Here is a 19,458-nt window from a genome sequence, read left to right as displayed (position 1 = left end):
TCTATGATCGCTAAATATGAAGAGTGGCTGTCAAAAATGTAAAGAAAGGCAGCTGAAAGCTGAGAGGGACCGGAGAGGCAGGCAACTGGTCACTCAGTTTTTCCCAAAGAAAGGTAGCTATCACTCACGTGTGTTCAAAATATTAGCAAATGGTAAATGAACAGTATGAACGTGGTTGGATTAGCCTATCAAGAGAACAGTTTTACAGTTTGTACAGTGACATTTTTTCCATTTTAATAACTGAACTGACTTGTGTGATAAACAAGATGAAATATTACATTATGCTGGTGCTAATAACCAGTTTCATAACTAATGGAGTGCCCTAAATATGCACAGATTCAGCCTCAGGGGGACCTCCGCCCTACCAAACCACTGAACCCCCCTTTGGAGAAGGAGGTAAGCAGCAATACAACCCATAAATGCTTTAGGATTGAAAAATCTTTGAATTTTCATTTTTGATTGTAAATGCACCAGAATTAGTCACTGACCAGTTTTCATCTAGTCCCTGGTAGGTTAATACATAAAATGTAATAAAGTCACAAACTCAAGGTCCATGGGCTATCAAAAGTCAAATAATGACAATAGTGCAATTGTGACGAGGGTGGGCAAAGTTGGGGGGCCCAAAATTCTAACCTTTCATGGGGCCCAAAATTTCTGGTGGCGCCCCTGCAGGAGAGCCCCAAAATTTTGACTAGTTTTGCCTAAAAAGGTGCTGACCGACATTATTTTGTGCTGTGATCGCGATGTGTGCAGCACCAAATCCGTGTGGAGAACACATTGTGTTAATCATAGTGGCTTTAATGTGATGTTTCATGTTGTGTGCGGCGCAAGTCGAAAAGAAGTATAAATTGCTTAACAAAAAACGCTAATCAGGATGTTTTAACTATGACTGGATGAGCTGGACATTGTTAATGAGGCTATATCATTGATGTTTAATGCCTGTCATAGTTTATATGCCAGCACCTGAACCACTGCTCAGTCTGTAAAAATACAAACTCCCAAACTCATATGACTGTAGAATTTGGTAATGCAGATTATAGGGAGCCATCCATCCATCCATCCATCCATCCATCCATCCATTATCTGTAGCCGCTTATCCTGTTCCACAGGGTCACAGGCAAGCTGGAGCCTATCCCAACTGACAATGGGCGAGAGGCGGGGTACACCCTGGACGAGTCGCCAGATCATCACAGGGCTGACACATAGAGACAAACAACCATTCACACTCACACCTGCGGTCAATTTAGAGCCACCAATTAGTCTAACCTGCATGCCTTTGGACTGTGGGGGAAACCAGAGCACCTGAGGAAACCCACGCGGACACAGGGAGAGCATGCAAACTCCACACAGAAAGGTGCTTGTCTGCTGCTGGGCTCGAACCCAGGACCTTCTTGCTGTGAGGTGACAGCGCTAACCACCACACCACTATGCCGCCCATAGGGAGCCGTATGTAGCCAAATCCAATCTGATAACATTCCAAAGTTCACCAGCCGTACTATTCCAGCAGCCAGGCTTCAGTATCCCCGCCCATTTCTCAATTTATTAACTATCCAGGAGTTAGGGGGAGTCAGGCGCTGCCAAGATGGCAATGCCCGTAGCCTCCTTATTTGAGCTTCAGACCCGCTCTCCAGAAATCCTGTGAGTGACGTCACACAGGCTTTGCCCATTATTTTTACAGTCTATGGTTATAACAGATGTGTTGAGGTATGGTGCCCAGATGTCCACAAAAATCCAGCAATCTGCTGGCACAGTGAAATTCTTGCAATAATAGGAGTAGATTTCACGTACAGATATGGTGTAAGAATAATTTGCTGGATAAATTCCTAAACAGTGTCAGTGAGATAGTTATGAGATGATGATAAGGAACTACTACTTCATGACTTCACAATCAGTTTTAAACCTTTTCATGAGCTCTAACATTTTCTTTTTTATATCCCTTCATATTTATCAGACAACCACCAGAGCAAAATGAGCAACAACGTGGAAGCCAAAATTGCATACAATAATAACTACACTAAACTAAGCACTGGTAATCCTTCAGTGTACCGACTGAATCTAAAGGACAAAGGAAGAGATGATCTTCACAAAAAAGACTTTGGTTCAGATAATTTTAATCAACCAAACAAAACAATAATGCTCCTGGGTGCCACTGGCTCAGGAAAGAGCACTCTCATTAATGGCATGATCAACTACATACTGGGAGTGGAGTGGAGTGATTCACACAGATTTAAACTGATCGATGAACAGACCAACAAAACACAAGCTGAGAGCCAGACTTCAGAAGTTACAGCATATCAGATTCACCATCAAGATGGCTTCCGAGTTCCCTATTCAGTCACGATCATCGACACACCAGGGTTTGGAGACACAAGGGGAATCACACAAGACAAGATGATCACTGAGAAGATCAGGAAGTTCTTCTCAGATGATTATGGCATTCTTGGCCTTGATGCTGTTTGTTTTGTGGTACAGTCAGCTTTAGCTCGACTAACCCAAAGCCAGAAATACATTTTTGAAGCTATTCTTTCCATCTTTGGAAAGGACATTGCAAACAATATCACCATTATGATCACCTTTGCTGATGGGCAGAAACCTCCTGTACTCGAGGCCATTAAAGCTGCTGATATTCCTTGTGCAAAAAAGGAAGATGGAACATTTCTTCATTTCAAATTCAACAATTCTGCACTTTTTGCTCAGAATAAAGAGCTGGACGATGAAGACAACTTTGATGAAATGTTCTGGAAAATGGGAAAAGGAAGCATGAAACGATTCTTTGATCACCTGCAGAAAATGGAGACCAAAAGTCTTCAGCTCACAAAAGAAGTTCTGTCTGAACGCAAAAACCTGGAGGCAGTAGTAGCTGGAGTGCAGCCACTCATCCAAACTGGTTTGAACAAACTTGAGGAAATCAAAACGACAGCAGCAGCACTGGAACAGAACCAAACTGTCATAAAGGAAAATGAAAATTTTGAATATGAGGTTGAAGTAGAAAAGAGTAAGAAGATTGACCTTGAAAAGGGTGAATTTGTAACAAATTGCCATGCCTGCAACTACACCTGCCATTACCCATGTGGAATTCCAGAGGATGAAAATAAAAGCCATTGTGCAGCAATGACAAATGGCAGCTGTACAGTGTGTCCTGGTAAATGCATCTGGAATGTGCATCATAACATGACATACAGATTTGAAACTGAAAAAGTAAAAGAGAGAAGGACATATGCAAATCTAAAAAAGCAATATGAAGAGGCTTTGGGGAAAAATATGTCAATAGAGAAAATCATTAAGCAGTTGGGAATGGAATATGAGTATGTACAAGTTCAAGTCTTGGAGCTGAGTGAGAAACTTGCCAAAAGCCTGGCGCGTCTGAAGGAAATTGCTCTTCGCCCAGATCCCTTGACCACACCAGATTACATTGAACTACTGATTGAGTCTGAGAAGCAGACAGCCAAAGAAGGGTACTTAAAGCGCATTGCTGAGTTGGAGGAGATAAAGAAAGGTGCTGTGATTCTGCAGAAGGTGGAGAAGGGAGAACCACTCACTGAGCAGGAGTACAGTTATCAGGAATTCGTCAGAACAGCAGTTCAGAAATTTAATGGCATATTTAATATTAAACAATGGTTTTTAAATAAATATGAAAAAAATTGGGGGGGGGGGACACGACACACAAAATTGGAAAACTGGAAAAAGAAGCACAGTTGTATAGTGCTAGAATTATGTGGTACCTGAGAGAACAGGTACTTTTTGCAAAGAAAAATACTTAAAGTTTTATTTGTTAGAGTTTATTTCGATCTTAAAGGTGGCATATTATGCCCCTTTTCCATAAGTTGACACAGTTCCCTCAGGTCTTAATGAAATGTCTGTGACGTACTTTGGTCAAAATACTACAAAGATAAAGCACCACAGCACCTTCTCACCCTGTCGAAACAGCCCTGTTCAAAATGGCCGATTTGAGTGACTGTTCCTTTAAATGATAATGAGCCACTGCTCACCCCACCTCCCTCTTCTGCTGGCCAGTCAGGTAGCACTTTCCTCATGACTCTTCATTCGGAAAAGCAGTTCTCAATCCATGAGTGGAGATACTCAGATGAAGGGGCGGTAAAATTCTAATGAGCTCCTCTTGTGACATAGAAAGGAGCTCCAAATCGGCACAGTTTTCTGAAGCATGCTTTCTGAAATAGGCAGAACAAAACAAGCTGACTGGGTCGTCTTATTTCAGAGTTTGTGGGTTGGTCGGAACGCCAGATACCCAAATGTATGCGCAGAAGCACTGAAAAAGTGAGTTTTTCATAATATGTCCCCTTTAAATCAAGCTTAAATTCTGAGTTTATATATCAGGTGATTAAAGTCAGATAAGTATTTTCTTTAGCTTCAATATTCCTACTTTTTACTATTTTACTTTTGTTTTTCTTGGATTAAAGTAAATGGGATTTTTTTTCTGCTTAAGTGCAAGTATGTTACTACAGCATAGTATCTACAGCAAGGTCTAAATACAAGTGACAAAAGAAGTTTGAATTTAATGCATTCTGAAGATCATTTACATGTTTTGTTAATTAAATAGACAAAACATTAAACTGTTTTTATTGTATCTTCTCATTATACAATGTATACAAAATCACACAATGTATAAAACCACAAGAAGGGTTTAAGATCAAAGAAACCCACTGACTTGTATGACAGAGTGACAGAATGGCTGAAAACAAAATCAGGAAACTAGAATAAGCAGCACAGCTTTGCAGAGCTAGAATACTGTGTTATCTGAGAGAAAAATGATATAAATCAATTTTCATTTTACAAAGATACATATTCAGCTTTTTATTTGTTCAAGTTTACTTTGATCTTGAATCCAGTTTAACTTCTGAGTGTAAACATCAAGCAATTAAAGTCAGTAAGTCTTTTCTTTATTTTTAATTTTCCTATTACTTTTGTTTTACTTAAATTAAACAATGTTTTTTTTTTCTTCCGGTAACTGTATGTTACTACAGCATACTGTGGAGAGCAAGTTCTAAATGCACGTCACCAATGAAAAAAGAAGATATTGCATTCTGGAACTCATTTGCATGTTTTGTTAATTAAGTAGATACGAAATTAAGAGTTTTTTCTGGTTGTGTCTTATATAGTGGATACAATGTTTTTGCTGTAATTGTTCAATAAAACACAACATTAATCAATAAACTTTTTCCATCTCTGTTATACTTTTCAAAGTATTTAATTATTATGGACATTGATACTGGATCCTCCAACATTCATGCAGAAAAATCCCAAAACAAGGTTCAAGGCAACCGACTACATTTTAAAAGGCTTGTGGAGTGTATGTAATTCTTATTTCTTATTTATACATCATACAAACTACATGGGGCAGTACGGTGGTGTAGTGGTTAGCACTGTCGCCTCACAGCAAGAAGGTCCGGGTTCGAGCCCCATGGCCGGCGAGGGCCTTTCTGTGCAGAGTTTGCATGTTCTCCCCGTGTCCGCGTGGGTTTCCTCCGGTTTCCCCCACAGTCCAAAGACATGCAGGTTAGGTTAACTGGTGACTCTAAATTGACCGTAGGTGTGAATGTGAATGGTTGTTTCTATGTGTCAGCCCTGTGATGACCTGGCGACTTGTCCAGGGTGTACCCCGCCTTTCGCCCGTAGTCAGCTGGGATAGGCTCCAGCTTGCCTGCAACCCTGTGGAACAGGATAAAGCGGCTAGAGATAATGAGATGAGAGACTTTTAATATTTTAAGTTGAAAATCGTAAATGCTTTTTAATAGGAAGAATGTTGAATAAAGTTTGTTCTGAAATGAAATGTGTTTAAATAAAATGGTTTTGGAAATGAATTCCCCTTAGTCTCTCACTATAAAAGGTAATCTTCTTCACTATGAATTCTCTTCTTAACAAAAAAATATGGGTCTTTTTAACCAAGAAAATGTTCAAGCAAAAATATCAAATAAAATATAAAATGAAACTTAAAGTTCGTCAGCAGACCCTTATCAAATCACCTTTGTAAGAATGATAAACCCAAAATTAAAGCACAAACAATATGTGCAGTTATACTCATCATGGGAGCAATCGCTCTGAATACTCCGTAAACAATAATTCAGTCTCCCAGTTCAATATTCTCACGTAAAAGTTCACGGTTTCCAACCTGTAGAATGCAATGTTTCTTCATAAAAGTTCACAGTTCCAAACGAGTGGGCTTACGTACAGTCTCTGTACCAAACGACTCTTCAAAACGACTGGTGGCAGGGTACTCACACACACCGAGCACCACCGTGGCTGGAGGGAGAGAGAGAGAGAGAGAGAGAGAGAGAGAAGCGGTCAAGGGACAGGCAGCTGCTGGAGTAGATTATCTTGCTCCGCTGTCGAAGTAAAGGCGTCGACCTACAGAAGTCTATTGTCTGAGACTGCAAACTACCTAGTGAGCTCAATCCGTCTCACACACTAACGACGAGTACTGCTTCCGTAGCCTACGGGTGAATACGGTCTTCAATGTCTTCACGTTGGTTCTCCCGAACACTGACAACTACCGTACTTCTTCCGAAAGCAAACAACAATCCTCAAACTTTCACACTTAGACTCGAACTTACATTAACTAGCGTAAGACTTATTTTCTTCAGCGAGCCCAGTCGCACGCCTGCTCCTTGGACGCCGCCATCTTCTTCTCTACCCGTCCCGCCCTCTCTTCCTCTCTCCATTGGCCAGCGCACCAATGCCAGTGCTCCCGATTGGTCAGTCCTGTGATCAGTCCTGTGGCACATGGCTAGGTGCACTTAAAGAAACAGTATCAAAAACAAACCATAATCCACTACTCTGGTGCACCGCTACACCAGCACCACAATTATTAATTTATCCTCCATTATTCTTCAGAACAGTTTGAACAAAACCAAAATTTAGATAATTGTGTTCTCTAAAGATTACTAGAGTGGAGCACTAAATACTGCTTGGTTCTGCCAAACTGCGTCATAGCTCATTAATAAGGTTGTCTAGACTTCAACTTTATTCTGCTGCCCTGCTGCCCATGATGCGTCTCCAACGGTCATGCAGCTGTTCACCGCGAGAAGACACTGGCTCACACAGGAAATGAACGACTTCTGGTTGTTTTGATGCTCTCACCACTTTTGGTCTGAATGTAGGGTAAACATAATGGCACTGAATTTCAGTGGATAGTTTTCATTCCACTTAGTGTCTTTACATGCACCATAATTTTCTCATCTCATATCATTATCTCTAACCGCTTTATCCTTCTACAGGGTCGCAGGCAAGCTGGAGCCTATCCCAGCTGACTACGGGCAAAAGGCAGGGTACACCCTGAACAAGTCGCCAGGTCATCACAGGGCTGACACATAGACACAGACAACCATTCACACCTACGGTCAATTTAGAGTCACCAGTTAACCTAACCTGCATGTCTTTGGACTGTGGGGGAAACCGGAGCACCCGGAGGAAACCCACACAGACAGAACATGCAAACTCCACACAGAAAGGCCCTCGCCAGCCCCAGGGCTCGAACCCAGGACCTTCTTGCTGGGAGGCGACAGCGCTAACCACTACACCACCGTGCCGCCCATCACCATAATTTTAATATTTACATTTATCTCATTTTTTTTTAAAGATTTTTTTGGGGGCTTTTTTCACCTTTATTGGATAGGACAGTGTAGAGACAGGAAATGAGCGGGAGAGAGAGACGGGAAGGGATCAGGAAATGACCTCAGGTCGGAATCGAACCCAGGTCCCCGGATTCATGGTATGGCGCCTTATCCACCTGAGCCATGACACCCCCCATTTATCTCATTTTTTATACAACTGAGCAGTTGAGGGTTAAGGGCCTTGCGCAAGAGTCCAGCAGTGGTAGCTCGGTGATGCTAGGCTTTGACCTCAGGGCCTCACAGAAGTTTAATGTCTTATCCACTGAGCAACAACTGCACTACAGAAATCATTGCAGAAGGTACCTTTCACTTTCCATCCATCCATTACCTGTAACCACTTTTCCTGTGCAGGGTCACGGGCAAGCTGGAGCCTAGTTATTGGTTACTTTTTACTTGTAACGGACAATAACAATTTTATCCAAAATAGATTTTTCTGCGGTGGCATGGTGGTGTAGTGGTTAGCGCTGTCGCCTCACAGCAAGGTTTCACTTTCCATTTCTTAGAAATCCATTTCCATTCCTTTCACTTTCCATTTCTTAGAAATCCATTTCCATTCCTATCACTTTCCATTTCTTAGAAATCCATTTCCATTCCTTTCATTTTCCATTTCTTTGAAATCATTGTAGAAGGTACTTTTTAATTTCCATTTCTGAGAAATCATTGTTTTCCATGTGGGAGGAGTTCTGATTAATATTTTACATGTGTAATGAGTAACTATTTCTCCGCAGAATGTGCATATTTCACTCAGTTAAAGATTATAATTAAAATGTACATTGGCCGATCGAACCACAATTTACATTACACAAAATGTATTATTATTAATAATAATAATTTACTTTTCCAAAATCCAAAAGTATTTTCCCTGCAATGGAAAGAAGAAATATGCCTCTGTGGTTGTCACAGATGTTACGGTTACCCTTTTACTTGTATAAATGTCCAATAGAGGCATCCTTGAAGTCTTGAGGAACTGCTCCCTTCTCCCATATCAGTGCAAATAGAAATCATTGCAGAAGGTACCTTTCACTTTCCATCCATCCATTACCTGTAACCACTTTTCCTGTGCAGGGTCACGGGCAAGCTGGAGCCTAGTCATTGGTTACTTTTTACTTGTAACGGTCAATAACAATTTTATCCAAAATAGATTTTTCTGCAGCGGCATGGTGGTGTAGTGGTTAGCGCTGTCGCCTCACAGCAAGAAGGTTTCACTTTCCATTTCTTAGAAATCCATTTCCATTCCTTTCACTTTCCATTTCTTAGAAATCCATTTCCATTCCTTTCACTTTCCATTTCTGAGAAATCATTGTTTTCCATGTGGGAGGGGTTCTGATTAATATTTTACATGTGTAATGAGTAACTATTTCTCCCCAGAATGTGCATATTTCACTCAGTTAAAGATTATAATTAAAATTTACACTGGCCAATCGAGCCACAGTTTACATTACACAAAATATGTCATGAAACAAAAGTAAGCTCATGGGCACTTGGTAAATAATTTCATTTTTTTTCTCATCTCACTCTCGGATCAGGAAAATCTTAGTTGTAACCCATGCACTTCATCCTACCGCACATTGGCTCATTTGTCATAAATAGCAGCTCAAATCTTTTCTCAGGTAATACTAACTTAATGAGTGAAAATGTATTTGGTGTCTAAACCTTGAAAAATTCTTGCACTGGATTTATTATTGGTTTATTATTATTATTATTATTAATTTACTTTTCCAAAATCATTTTTCTGAAACAATTCAATCCATGGATCTTCCTTTTCCTCCTAATTTGTCTTCCACCAACTTCAATTTTTCTGCCAAATTCTATTGTCTTTAGATAAGCAAAATCAATCCTTGTATCTGTCATGAGGGTCAAAATGTATAAAATATATGAATTCACTGCTTCGCTACAGCTCATGTTGATACCAAAGCACATTTACATGATTAAAGTCAGCTTTTTGTTGTACTATGAATGTGTGCATTTCAAAATGTATTGTCAAAAGATTATTCATGCAGTTATGTTGAATCATTTTCTTGAAAATAAAAGTTCATAAGCATCTGTTTATGCTTCCTGTGTAAGTGAAACTAGATCTACTGTATCACAGTGCATGATCACTGGGTCTTTCCTTTATCAAAAAAAGGAGGGGCCGACGGGGTCTATATAAACAGCCAGTACTGGCCAAGATCAGTGCCTTGAATTCTGGATAGCTTAAAACGTAAGTGCTCCTTAATTTTGTTTCATTCATCTTATTAGTTTTATTTAACATCATCTAAAACGTTAATTTCACTGGATATTTAAACTTAAGGAAATTTAATTGCGAGCCTGTGGGCGAAAATTCCAGAGCAGGATTTCTACACCAAGTGATACCCTTTTGCTTCACAAATGGGGTGGTCAAGAAATTAAAATTTCATCATGATGTTTATGCCACAGTACTGTTGAATTCTCAAATCCAATTAGTCAGAAAGTGCAATTTTCTGCAACAGAAGCTCTGACAGTAGAGCAGCTCTAAGGGAAATCACAAGTGTATATTAGATATACATTTTTACATTCAGCCTCATTTAAGACGTGAACTGGAAGAAGGCATATAATGTTACATTCACACCAAATGTGGCAAGAGCATTAAAATTCACTTTGGCTGTTCTTCCAAGCTCGTGGATGCTCTGTGACGTATGAAACAGGGGGCTACAAGTTGCTTCAGAATGCTTCATCTTGCAAACCTTCTTTAAAAGGGCCACAAAACAAACTCGTATCATTGAGTACCTTTGTGCTGACTGACCACAAATAGGGTACAAGTTAACCTCATGAAACCATTTAAATGTGAAGTTAAGAAATTGCTTGATGAAGGAAAATAATTAACAATTGTGATGAAATGTTGGGTAAGAAAATAAACTAACAGCATGATTTAAAAAGACATTTGTGAGAGATGACTTTTGTGTTGATGCCAAGTCAAATTTCAACATGCAGTTTAATTGTATTATTATTATTATCATCTGTGGCGGCATGGTGGTGTGGTGGTTAGCGCTGTTGCCTCACAGCAAGAAGGTCCGGGTTCGAGCCTCGTGGCCGGCGAGGGCCTTTCTGTGTGGAGTTTGCATGTTGTCCGCGCGGGTTTCCTCCGGGTGCTCCGGTTTCCCCCACAGTCCAAAGACATGCAGGTTAGGTTAACTGGTGACTCTAAATTGACCGTGAATGGTTGTCTGTGATGTGATGACCTGGCGACTTGTCCAGGGTGTACCCCGCCTTTCGCCCGTAGTCAGCTGGGATTGGCTCCAGCTTGCCTGCGACCCTGTAGAACAGGATAAAGCGGCTAGAGATAATGAGATGAGATTATTATCCGTCCCTGTTTGCATCCAGGGAAACATAATAAACAATGGGGAAACCCAGCACCACAATTATTAATTTATCCTCCATTATACTTCAGAACAGTTTGAACAAAACCAAAATTTAGATAATTGTGTTCTCTAAAGAATACTAGAGTGGAGCACTAAATACTGCTTGGTTCTTCCAAACTGCGTCATAGCTCATTAATAAGACTGTCTAGACTTCAACTTTATTCTGATGCCCTGCTGCCCATGATGCGCCTCCAACGGTCATGCAGCTGTTCACCGCGAGAAGACACTGGCTCACACAGGAACTGAACGACTTCTGGTTGTTTTGATGCTCTCACCACTTTTGGTCTGAATGTAGGGTAAACATAATGGCACTGAATTTCAGTGAATAGTTTTCATTCCACTTAGTGTCTTTACATGCACCATAATTTTAATATTTACATTTATCTCATTTTTTATACAACTGAGCAGTTGAGGGTTAAGGGCCTTGCGCAAGAGTCCAGCAGTGGTAGCTTGGCGATGCTAGGCTTTGACCTCAGGGCCTCACAGAAGTTTAATGTATTATCCACTGAGCAACAACTGCACTACAGTGGTGCTTGAAAGTTTGTGAACCCTTTAGAATTTTCTATATTTCTGCATAAATATGACCTAAAGCATTATCAGATTTTCACACAAGTCCTAAAAGTAGATAAAGAGAACCCAGTTAAACAAATGAGACAAAAATATTATACTTGGTCATTTATTTATTGAGGAGAATGAGCCAATATTACATATCTGTGAGTGGCAAAAGTATGTGAACCTCTAGGATTAGCAGTTAATTTGAAGGTGAAATTAGAGTCAGGTGTTTTCAAATCAATAGGATGACAATCAGGTATGAGAGGGCACCCTGTTTTATTTAAAGAACAGGGATCTGTCAAAGTCTGATCTTCACAACACATGTTTGTGGAAGTGTATCATGGCACGAACAAAGGAGATTCTGAGGACCTCAGAAAAAGTGTTGTTGATGCTCATCAGGCTGGAAAAGATTACAAAACCATCTCTAAAGAGTTTGGACTCCACCAATCCACAGTCAGACAGATTATGTACAAATGGAGGAAATTCAAGACCACTGTTACTCTCCCCAGGAGTGGTCGACCACTCCAAGAGCAAGGCGTGTAATAGTCGGTGAGATCACAAAGGACCCCAGGGTAACTTCTAAGCAACTGAAGGCCTCTCTCACATTGGCTAATGTTCATGAGTCCACCATCAGGAGAACACTGAACAACAGTGGTGTGCATGGCAGGGTTACAAGGAGAAAGGCACGGCTCTCCAAAAAGAACATTGCTGCTCGTCTGCAGTTTGCTAAAGATCATGTGGACAAGGCTATTGGAGAAATGTTTTGTGGACGGATGAGACCAAAATATAACTTTTTGGTTTAAATGAGAAGCATTACGTTTGGAGAAAGGAGAACACTGCATTCCAGCATAAGAACCTTATCCCATCTGTGAAACATGGTGGTGGTAGTATCATGGTTTGGGCCTGTTTTGGTGCATCTGGGCCAAGACGGCTTGCCATCATTGATGGAACAATGAATCCTGAATTGTACCAGCGAATTCTAAAGGAAAATGTCAGGACATCTGTCCATAAACTGAATCTCAAGAGAAGGTGGGTCATGCAGCAAGATAATGACCCTAAGCCAGGCCTATTCAATTGGCGGCCTGTGGGCCAGATGCGGCCCAGACGCGGCCGACGTGATGCTTCACCTTTAAAAGTAAAATACCATTCACCATCTCCAAAACTTAATATATGTATTTTAATTTACCGAATATCAATAAATAGATGTTATAATAGTTATTTTGCACTTTTATTATTTCCCAGCTACTGTTAACTCGGTAAAATGCAAATAGTTAGCAAATATGCTGTGGCAGCGGGGGCGTGGTCAAGCGCCAGTCTGTGACAGGAGGGTGGAGTCAGGGAAGGTAAGTGGCAGAATCACTACACCTGTTGTTAATTCATGCGTTTGTGTGTCTTCCCAGTGACCGCGCCCTATTTAAGGAGAGAGTAGAGGGAGCTCTCTCCACAACTAGACGACTGATGTGTGTGCGTGTGGCTGAGTGTGTGCGAGAGAGTGCAGATATACGCTGAAAAGCTAAATAAAAGCGAGTTTTGTGAACCGAGTTCTGTCCTGCCGTCCTTCTGTGCTCCACCCACCTACACGAACTGTCACAGTGGTGCCGAAACCCGGGACGAGCACACCACTGTGACAGTTCGTGTAGGTGGGTGGAGCACAGAAGGACGACAGGACAGAACTCAGTTCACAAAACTCGCTTTTATTTAGCTTTTCAGCATATATCTGCACTCTCTCACACACACTCAGCCACACGCACACACATCAGTCGTCTAGTTGTGGAGAGAGCTCCCTCTGCTCTCGCTCTCTCTCCTTAAATAGGGCGCGGTAACTGGGAAGACACACAAACACATGAATTAACGACAGGTGTAGTGATTCTGCCACTTACCTTCCCTGACTCCGCCCTCCTGTCACAGACCGGCGCTTGACCACGCCCCCGCTGCCACATGCATTCTCAATCAACGTGTCGCGAGAGCGTGAAGAGTGGTGTGCAGCAACATTAAGAAAGTGGCAATCTTTGTGCTCAGTATGTTTGGATCTACATACACTTGCGAATCGAGCTTTTCACATGTGAACGCAATTAAGAACAGTTCTCGGTGCTCCCTAACTGACCGCAAACTTCACCAGTGCCTTCGGATTGCATTGACATCTTATGAACCAAACATCACAGATCTTGTGCAAAACAAGAAATGTCACTTCTCTCACTAAAGTCAACGGCAGCTGTGGGCTAAAGCTGTGTTCTGTTTAGTATCAGTAGCCTGACAAGCATATCAATGAGAAATGTTGAGATAAATGTTCTATTTTTTTGTTTGTTTTAAATAAAGGAGATGGGAAAGAGTTGTGTGTGTGTGCATTTTGAATATTCAATGTTAAGTTGAAGGCTAAAAATGAAATATAATATAATATGACTAGACCTTGTAGGCTACTTGAAAACTGAAAAATTACCACTTGTTAGTGACCGCGGAAAATTTGTGGCCCACCTCAAGTTCTTGCATTCGAAATGTGGCCCAAATGGAAAACTAATTGAATAGCCCTGCCCTAAGCACACAAGTCGTTCTACCAAAGAATGGTTAAAGAAGAATAAAATTAATGTTTTGGAATGGCCAAGTCAAAGTCCTGACCTTAATCCAATCGAAATGTTGTGGAAGGACCTGAAGTGAGCAGTTCATGTGAGGAAACCCACTAACATCCCAGAGTTGAAGCTGTTCTGTACGGAGGAACGGGCTAAAATTCCTCCAAGCCGGTGTGCAGGACTGATCAACAGTTACCGGAAATGTTTAGCTGCAGTTATTGTTGCACAAGGGGGTCACACCAGATACTGAAAGCAAAGGTTCACGTACTTTTGCCACTCACAGATATGTAATATTGGATCATTTTCCTCAATAAATGACCAAGTATAATATTTTTGTCTCATTTGTTTAACTGAGTTCTCTTTATCTACTTTTAGGACTTGTGTGAAAATCTGATGATGTTTTAGGTCCTTGTGGCAGTGGGGGCGTGGTCAAGCGCCGGTCTGTGACAGGAGGGCGGAGTCAGGGAAGGTAAGTGGCAGAATCACAACACCTGAGGTCAATTAACCTGTGTTTGTGTGTGTCTTCCCAGTGACCGCGCCCTATTTAAAGAGGGAGAGCAGAGAGCAGAGGAGCTCATCCCCAAACCAGACGCCAGTTGTGGGTGGGTGTGTGTCTGAGTTAGAAATTGTTCACTGAAAAGTGTGGCAATAAAAGCCGTATTTACGAACCTGATCTCTGTCCTGCCGTCCTCTGTGCTCCACCCTTCGTTAGAACTGTTACAGTGGTGCCGAAACCCGGGAGTCTGGAGCACAGCAGCCTAACAGCCCCATGGAGTCCTTCCCGTTCACCGAAGTGGTCCACACCCTCGCCACGGCCCAGCAAAGCCAGCACCAGGTGCTAGTCACCCTCCGAAAGGAGCAAGAACAGTGGTTCAAGGCCCTGGTGTTGGCCCAACAAGAAGATCGACAGGCGTTCCAGCACCTCCTCGCCTCGGCGGGGTCCCCCCTCACTCTAACAAAGATGGGCCCGCAGGACGACCCCGAGGCATTCATCACGCTCTTCGAGCAAGTCGCGGAGACCTCGGGGTGGCCGATGGAGCAGCGCGCGGAGCGCCTCCTCCCCCTGCTAACGGGAGAGGCACAGCTGGCCGCGCTACAGCTCCCCGCCGACCGCCGGCTGGCCTACGCGGACCTTCGCCGGGCCATCCTCCAGCGTGTGGGGGCGCACCCCTGAACAGCAGCATCAGCGCTTCCGCGCTTTGCGCTTGGAGGAAGTCGGCCGGCCGTTCGCGTTCGGCCAGCAACTCCGGGACGCCTGCTGGCAGCGGTTGAGGGCCGACAGCCGCGACGCCGAGGGGATCATCGACCAGGTGGTGCTGGAGCAATTCAGCTTGCCAGCAGGAACCGCAGAGTGGGTCCAGTGCCACCGCCCGGCGTCGCTGGATTCGGCAGTCAAGCTGGCGGAGGACCATATGGCGGCTGTCCCAGCAGCAGGACAGAGATCAGGTTCGTAAATACGGCTTTTATTGCCACACTTTTCAGTGAACAATTTCTAACTCAGACACACCCACAACTGGCGTCTGGTTCGGGGATGAGCTCCTCTGCTCTCCCTCTTTAAATAGGGCGCGGTCACTGGGAAGACACACACAAACACAGGTTAATTGACATCAGGTGTCGTGATTCTGCCACTTACCTTCCCTGACTCCGTACTCCTGTCACAGACCGGCGCTTGACCACGCCCCCGCTGCCACAGTCATATTTATGCAGAAATATAGAAAATTCTAAAGGGTTTACAAACTTTCAAGCACCACTGTAGAAAGGAAGAAGAACTATATGAAACACTGTATAAGAGAAATACTGAAATAATTTCCCTAAAAATTATTACAGTCGAGTGGCAGCTACAATTATCGATACCTTAATGATCTTTTGGCCACTGCAAAAGAGGAAAAGTCTTTCAATACGTAAATTGTGCATGAATAATTACTCAAACTTCCACTGGAAAAAAAGCTGATTCCTGATTATTTGGCATATCAGATCACCTGACACCGTTCCACAAGTATCGACACCTTTGTCCACAGTTATCAACACATTCCACAATTATCGAAATCCAGATGATTATTTTTTTTTTAAATGTGGTATTAAGTTAATAAAACAGTTTTTATTTAAAATTTGTTTTCCATACATTTATATTTTGTACAAATTAACTTTTATATAAATATATCGATGTTGGTGCTTATGTGAATAAGGAAGTAATTCTAATGTTTGTAAACAAATGAACTGATAATGTTTAACCTGAGGGGTGGCACGGTGGTGTAGTGGTTAGCGCTGTCGCCTCACAGCAAGAAGGTCCGGGATCGAGCCCCGTGGCCGGCGAGGGCCTTTCGGTGTGGAGTTTGCATGTTCTCCCCGTGTCTGTGTGGGTTTCCTCCGGGTGCTCCGGTTTCCCCCACAGTCCAAAGACATGCAGGTTAGGTTAACTGGTGGCTCTAAATTGACCGTAGGTGTGAAGGTGAGTGTGAATGGTTGTCTGTGTCTATGTGCCAGCCCTGTGATGACCTGGCGACTTGTCCAGGGTGTACCCCGCCTTTCGCCCGTAGTCAGCTGGGATTGGCTCCAGCTTGCCTGCGACCCTGTAGAACGGGATAATACGGCATACGGCTGGTGTGTGAGTGTGTCTAAAAAATGTTAAGTTGGTTGGGGGAAATGATAGATGCATACGGTGAGTAACGGGGAGACTCTGAAAAAGAAAGACACATGTCTGGAAAAAGGAGAAGAAAGGGGAACAGGAGAGCATGGGCGCCGCCAGGGGGGGAAAGGTTAGAACAATTCTAGGGGCCCAGCACTGCCATGGGGCCCTTTAAGGGGCTGATAATATGCTTTTAATGATTTTAATAAGACTTTTGAAATAACAACAATTCAATATTCCATCTGGTAAAATGAGCTAATTGAACAAGGTTGTCTATTTCATTTATTTCAACATATTGTCATTTAACCCTCCCCCTTTTGCGAAATGGTACGGTCCAGTTCTGGTAGAAGCGCGATGCGTTAAATCTGTGTGCTGATCAGTGCAACGCTACTTGCTGCGGTGTCGCGGTGCAGCAGCAGCCAGCCAGCAGTGGAGTGCGTACAGTCTATGATCGCTAAATATGAAGAGTGGCTGTCAAAAACGTAAAGAAAGGCAGCTGAAAGCTGAGAGGGACCGGAGAGGCAGGCAACTGGTCACTCAGTTTTTCCCAAAGAAAGGTAGCTATCACTCACGTGTGTTCAAAATATTAGCAAATGGTAAATGAACAGTATGAACGTGGTTGGATTAGCCTATCAAGAGAACAGTTTTACAGTTTGTACAGTGACATTTTTTCCATTTTAATAACTGAACTGACTTGTGTGATAAACAAGATGAAATATTACATTATGCTGGTGCTAATAACCAGTTTCATAACTAATGGAGTGCCCTAAATATGCACAGATTCAGCCTCAGGGGGACCTCCGCCCTACCAAACCACTGAACCCCCCTTTGGAGAAGGAGGTAAGCAGCAATACAACCCATAAATGCTTTAGGATTGAAAAATCTTTGAATTTTCATTTGTGATTGTAAATGCACCAGATTTAGTCACTGACCAGTTTTCATCTAGTCCCTGGTAGGTTAATACATAAAATGTAATAAAGTCACAAACTCAAGGTCCATGGGCTATCAAAAGTCAAATAATGACAATAGTGCAATTGTGACGAGGGTGGGCAAAGTTGGGGGCCCCAAAATTCTAATCTTTCATGGGGCCCAAAATTTCTGGCGGCGCCCCTTCAGGAGAGCCCCAAAATTTTGACTAGTTTTGCCTAAAAAGGTGCTGACCGACATTATTTTGTGCTGTGATCGCGATGTGTGCAGCACCAAATCCGTGTGGAGAACACATTGTGTTAATCATAGTGGCTTTTATGTGATGTTTCATGTTGTGTGCGGCGCAAGTCGAAAAGAAGTATAAATTGCTTAACAAAAAACGCTAATCAGGATGTTTTAACTATGACTGGATGAGCTGGACATTGTTAATGAGGCTATATCATTGATGTTTAATGCCTGTCACAGTTTATATGCCAGCACCTGAACCACTGCTCAGTCTGTAAAAATACAAACTCCCAAACTCATATGACTGTAGAATTTGGTAATGCAGATTATAGGGAGCTATCCATCCATCCATCCATCCATCCATTATCTGTAGCCGCTTATCCTGTTCCACAGGGTCACAGGCAAGCTGGAGCCTATCCCAACTGACAATGGGCGAGAGGCGGGGTACACCCTGGACAAGTCGCCAGATCATCACAGGGCTGACACAGAGAGACAAACAACCATTCACACTCACACCTACGGTCAATTTAGAGCCACCAATTAGTCTAACCTGCATGCCTTTGGACTGTGGGGGAAACCAGAGCACCTGAGGAAACCCACGCGGACACAGGGAGAGCATGCAAACTCCACACAGAAAGGTGCTCGTCTGCTGCTGGGCTCGAACCCAGGACCTTCTTGCTGTGAGGTGACAGCGCTAACCACCACACCACTATGCCACCCATAGGGAGCCATATGTAGCCAAATCCAATCTGATAGCATTCCAATGTTCACCAGCCGTACTATTCCAGCAGCCAGGCTTCAGTATCCCCGCCCATTTCTCAATTTAACAACTATCCAGGAGTTAGGGGGAGTCAGGCGCTGCCAAGATGGCAATGCCCGTAGCCTCCTTATTTGAGCTTCAGACCCGCTCTCCAGAAATCCTGTGAGTGACATCACAGAGGCTTTGCCCATTATTTTTACAGTCTATGGTTATAACAGATGTGTTGAGGTATGGTGCCCAGATGTCCACAAAAATCCAGCAATCTGCTGGCACAGTGAAATTCTTGCAATAATAGGAGTAGATTTCACTTACAGATCTGGTGTAAGAATAATTTGCTGGATAAATTCCTAAACAGTGTCAGTGAGATAGTTATGAGATGATAAGGAACTACTACTTCATGCCTTCACAATCGGTTTTAAACCTTTTCATGAGCTCTAACATTTTCTTTTTTATATCCTTTCATATTTATCAGACAACCACCAAAGCAAAATGAGCAACAACGTGAAAGCCAAAATTGCATACAATAATGACTACACTAAACTAAGCACTGATAATCCTTCAGTGTACCGACTGAATCTAAAGGACAAAGGAAGAGATGATCTTCACAAAAAAGACTTTGGTTCAGATAATTTTAATCAACCAAACAAAACAATGATGCTCCTGGGTGCCACTGGCTCAGGAAAGAGCACTCTCATTAATGGCATGATCAACTACATACTGGGAGTGGAGTGGAGTGATTCATACAGATTTAAACTGATCGATGAACAGACCAACAAAACACAAGCTGAGAGCCAGACTT

General features: G+C 42.6%; 1 protein-coding gene across 1 annotated transcript; it reads left to right on the top strand.

The window, feature by feature from the left end:
* Positions 1 to 340: 340 nt before the first annotated feature.
* LOC132893281 (uncharacterized) lies at positions 341 to 5,153 on the top strand. The gene is made up of 2 exons (XM_060932237.1): positions 341 to 396; positions 1,952 to 5,153. The coding sequence occupies exon 2, from the start codon at positions 1,969 to 1,971 to the stop codon at positions 3,724 to 3,726; it is 1,758 nt and encodes a 585-aa protein (XP_060788220.1). The 5' UTR covers positions 341 to 396; positions 1,952 to 1,968; the 3' UTR covers positions 3,727 to 5,153.
* The last annotated feature ends 14,305 nt before the right edge of the window (positions 5,154 to 19,458 follow it).

The sequence above is a fragment of the Neoarius graeffei genome, chromosome 10 (genome assembly GCF_027579695.1).
Source record: "Neoarius graeffei isolate fNeoGra1 chromosome 10, fNeoGra1.pri, whole genome shotgun sequence".
In the NCBI taxonomy this organism is placed as follows: Eukaryota; Metazoa; Chordata; class Actinopteri; order Siluriformes; family Ariidae; genus Neoarius; species Neoarius graeffei.
The sequence above is the reverse complement of the archived record's forward strand: the minus strand, read 5'-3'. Positions and strand labels throughout refer to the sequence as shown.